General features: G+C 44.4%; 1 protein-coding gene across 1 annotated transcript in view; it reads right to left on the reverse strand.

Annotated features, from left to right (window-relative positions):
• The window catches only part of btbd11b (BTB (POZ) domain containing 11b), a 64,843-nt gene extending 63,436 nt beyond the window's left edge, over nt 1-1,407 (reverse strand). Inside the window, exon 1 of the mRNA XM_076265615.1 lies at nt 325-1,407. Within this exon, the coding sequence (XP_076121730.1) occupies nt 325-1,189 (865 nt within the window). The 5' untranslated portion in view covers nt 1,190-1,407. The remainder of the gene's footprint in view (nt 1-324) is intronic.
• Nucleotides 1,408-4,871: the final 3,464 nt, after the last annotated feature.

Below are 4,871 nucleotides of genomic sequence, written 5' to 3' on the forward strand. Positions count from 1 at the left end.
TTGGAAATTGATCTGTCAAGCATGGGAATGGTGTAGTTACATAGATACTGCATGAGTATAGCAGGCAGCTCCACTAATTGGACTATTTTTGTTCCCTTCAAAATCACATGTCAAAATGTGTCAACAATTCCACCCAACAAAAGGAAAAAAAATAGAATGTAAAGGCTGTTGCTGTTAGTTTCCAAGTTATTAAGGTCAGAGTAAAAAAAAAATACTATAGAAAAGACATCAGAAAGTGGACTCGAAAAGATTGTGACTAAAGCAATGGAATTAAGACAAATTCGTGTGACAGGTGAAAGCAAGGCATTTAATGAGGGGTCTCACCGCTGGCGTTCTTCCCGCAGATGAGGTGCTGATAAGGCAGCTGTAGGCCCCATACCTCCGAGTCGTTATTAATGGCCTGCTCTAATGACTCGAGCGAAAACTTTGGGATCCCGTTGTCCTTCTCGACCAGGGCAGTGCGCAGGGCGCGCGTGAACACCTCTCGGAAAAGGCTCTCCATGCACGCACACAGGTAAATGGCTGCGTGCTCGTGGACCCGCAGTGCGACCCTGCTGTCCACCATCCACCTGAAGAACTTCCCCACTGAGAAGACCAGCCCGCAGCGCTCCGACTTCCCACGACTGAATTTATCCTCCGTGCTCATGTTATACATGGACAGTGCGCTAAGCGACGCAGTGATACAGTTGACAGATATCGTCCAGGATAGAACGATCTTGATGGCACTTTGGATCTCATATTTGGTGCATTTGGCATAGCGCAAACTCAGACGCTGTGCCTCCTTGGCGATCCTCACCAGCGCTCGACTGACCAGCGCAGAAAGCCTCGCCAACAGGTCGCCAGGAAAGGCTCCGTCTTTGAGCTCCTCTTCCTTTCGAAGCGCGTTTTCCACCTCCCCGAGACTCCAAGGCACATCCTCAAGCTCGGGAAGTTTCGCACAGTGTCCGGCGCACTCCAGGTTCTCGGCGTCTTCGACCAGAACGGTGTTGACAGTGTCAAGGCTGTTGTGTCTACTGTGCATAGAGTCTGTTAGATGCCAACCATTCCCTCCATGCGCGAACGATGTGTGCGCGTCAGAACAGCACAGCGACAAGCTGGACGACCTGAAGGAGTCTGCCGCTCCACCATAACCCGAGTCCAGCGTCAAGTCCTCCAGGGTTCTCACAACACACTTACCCCTTCTTGCCATAACTGCACCTCATACTGTATTCCTGTATGAGACCCCTATAACAAAATACTCCACTTCCGAAGAAAAACGCGCAGTGTATGTCCTTACGTCGAAGCCCGAACACACTAAAGTCCCTTTAAAATGAGTAGAGCTATTTTTCCAACAGTGTTTATTTCAACTTTGTGAATACAGCAGCGTATGTTAACGCAGAGCAGAGCGAGCACCACTGCACCAAAGCCGCAAAGCTTTCTCTGTTTGGAGGAGGAGCTGTAGAAACGCCTACATCCAATGCACTTTCGACATTGGTCTGATTGACAGAACCTCTTGACTTGGATAGTTGCTTTTGTTGTGGAACTGCAGCCGAGTCAGTCCAGTTTGAGAAGTCAAGGACCTGTCCAGTGCATTGACAAAAATTGTAATGCCTTGGTTACCATCCTGCTGGAAGAAGTAATAACGTAATCAAAATTTGAATGGTTTCTTATGGAAATCCTATGCCACCTTGTGCTCAGATACATGGTAATATGTAGGCTAGTGGTTTGAATCAATGAACATTACAGATTTGTATTGATATCTAATAAAAAATAAATAAGCATTGTGCTAACTCAGTTAGAGACCATAGCTATTGAATCCAAAAATAATCTCATAAGTACTAAAAATCAAAATGTAATTTTAATATTGTTTTAACAAGGATTCGTGTACTCAAAATATCTCGATGGATTGAAGCATATTTGTGTAACTTAAAAAAAAAAAAAGAATTGTGCGGTTATGGTGATAACAAACGTCGTTTTTCAACACGTATTTCAGTCATCGATCTGTAGCGTATTGTCGTAAGGTAGCCTATGTATGAACAGCAGCATGATCTTGAATCGCCTTCCAGTAGAGAGGCATATGTTTCGCCTCAGAACATCTCTGCTATACACCTCCCTCGCCTTTACACACTCCCTGTGCGATGCGGCGAATGTAACACGACGCGCTGTCATTAATAATGTATAGTATGTATAATGGATCTTCATCGCTCCAGTCAAGGTCAGTCCTCTTAAATGATGAGACTCTAACTCCTGTTTTGATCAATAGCTCCCACTCTCGAAGTGTAGTGAGAATACGAGATTGTATTTTTCCCCCTTTTCTTAAACTATTAAAACATCAAAATTGCACTAGGGCCACATTGAGAAATTACCGGTCTTTATTTAATAACATATTGTGTAAAGTCAATTTGAGACACAAAATGTTCTTATCACAGGTAATCAGCCTCAAGTGGTTCTTCAAGTTATGGGCATTTCCTTGGACCAACAGCGACATCCAGAGGCAGCCATAGTAGGAACACGATTTGCAGTACAGTTTCTCTTGCTGACGATACTGCCATCTTATGGTTCCTTCCAATGTACTGTTATGTCGCAATGTGTTTTTACAGGCTTTTCTCCCCATGGCTAAGATACAAAAACTCATATTTTTGGTACAATTGCTTAAACAACTAACTTCACTAAATCTATTGACCGAGTTTGCTCAATCTTAAGAACATAGTCCCACTGCCATTGAAATACACACACTCATCATGAGTTATCTGCAGCCAAGAATGTACATGTCAAAACACTTGTAAACAGTTTGGTGATTGCGCAATCAGAGAATCAACACTCTAAAGAGGATTCAGGTTTACACTTTGGTGTGCACAACAGTGAGGCCAATTTTGTGAAATGTGTTCAGACAAAAGGACGATTAGGAATAGGAAGAACACTGAAACAAGGAGGGAGAAGGAGGAATAGATTGAAGATGAGGAGTGACAAGAGGACAAGTCAGAAGAAATGAACTCTGGTCAACCAATCAATCAATCATAGATTGGGTCTACAGAGGGCCAGTGAGTCTAATTTGAACCATTACACTGTAGCAGACATGTGGGACTTTTACTGCACAACCCCAAGTCTCCTCTGACTCTGAGTGATGGTAGAGCCCTGTGCCAACATTGATGTGAAGACATACCAGGGCTGGATACTCCGTTCAAGACCGTACTTACCCCGATAGCTGGCCAGAGAGAAGATTGTGTGGGATGTTGTGTGTGACAGATGGAATGAGCTTAAGTAATTTAAAAATCCCATCATCAATTTCCCATTTTAGGACTGCCCCCTAAAACATGATAAGCTGTTTAATGGTCTAACTCCACAATTCAGTACCACACAGTTCAAAAGCTTTTCAGTTTTCCCGTTTTCAAGAATACTTTTCTCACGTATAAGGCGTATCAAAACCATTTCCCAATTTATGGTAATAGGGTCTTTAATGAGGCAAAGCATGGGCGGATTATGAACTTTTGGGCCCCTGGGCCCAGATGTATTAAGGGCCCCCCACTAATTGTCGTATATGTGGGAGGGGGGGGGTTTGGGGGCCCTCCCCCAGAATTTTTTTAATTTGTTTGATGTGATTTCCTGTATTCTGGTGCATTTTGGGGATTGCCAATAATAAATTCAATCAGATTCATAGCCTACATCCTGATTTGTTGATATTGAGGCAATGATTCCATGCAAAGGCTTGGGCTTCAGGGCCCCCTGACCCCTTGGGCCCCTGGGCCTGGGCCCGGTAGGCCCGTGCAGTAATCCATCCCTGGGGCAAAGGTGTTGCTCTTAACAGTCTTACCACTCTAGATAGATGTGCCAATAAGTGAAAATACTTCTGTGCACAAAATGAATGTCCACCAGTAATGTGGCACCTAATTGGCTTGTTTGTGACAATGTGTCCAGAAGTGAGCACTTTGCAAATGCCATTTTTAATTTTAAAAAAGATGTCGGCCACCAATTAAGTGTACTTTCGGCTGCAGTAGCTAGCCTAGCGTCGGCCACTGCAATGAATGGGGGGGGTGGTACTCCCTCTCTCAAGTCATATACCGGCGTGGGTCATACGCCAAAATAAAGACAAGCCAATCTCAGTTGACACAGCAGGTTTATTTCAGGTCCATCAGGTATGGATTCCTGCCTCCATAAATATAGAATGATTCTGTTTGGTGTAGTGCTGGTGATGAGAATAGAAAATATAGGCAAATAGAAAATAGAATAATAATAAAAAGATATAGAAAGATATTGCTAGAAAAAATATATTGCTACAACATTATGTTGTTTTCCAACTATTCTGTATATGTTTGCTGCCTTCTAATTCCATGTCCTCTTTTAGTAGGCTACTTTTCAAATTTAGATTTTGCCATAATAATTTTGAATGCCCCTTCCCAGTGCTTTAATGGTCTGGCCATTTCCATTTCCAATTACACTCTGACCCCCCTCCCTCTTCCCCAACCCCACCCTCATTACTGCAGGTAATGGCTTTGCCAGAATCCTATGCATTTTAAGCTGCAGAAATCCACAAAAACACACAGAGGGCCATACCCATCACAAGGAGCAGACCTTTGGGGGCACTAATGACAGCACACTGGCCTTCCTCCCTCCCTCTCAGCTGCTCCACCTTCTCCACCCGTTTCTCTTGCATGGCTCCTCCCATCTCAATCTGCCTTATCCTCTCCAGTGCCCTCTTCCACGCCAGGCATCTCTGGCTTGGCTTTTGCTCCTCCTCAAATAACCACGCATCACAGAGATGATGTTTGCGGAAAGACACTTTCTTCCCAGCATCCTCTGTCTCCAGGGGCAGAGTGCCCCACTCCGTGTTGGCCTCCACCACCTTCCTGCTTCTCTGGATGCTCCTATAGGCCATTTTGCGCATACTGTCGTCC

This window comes from Alosa pseudoharengus, unplaced genomic scaffold, assembly GCF_046254945.1.
Source record: "Alosa pseudoharengus isolate Yale_2024_CS ecotype anadromous, Long Island Sound unplaced genomic scaffold, YU_APseudo_1.1 YU_APseudo_1.1_scf_10, whole genome shotgun sequence".
Lineage (NCBI taxonomy): Eukaryota > Metazoa > Chordata > Actinopteri > Clupeiformes > Clupeidae > Alosa > Alosa pseudoharengus.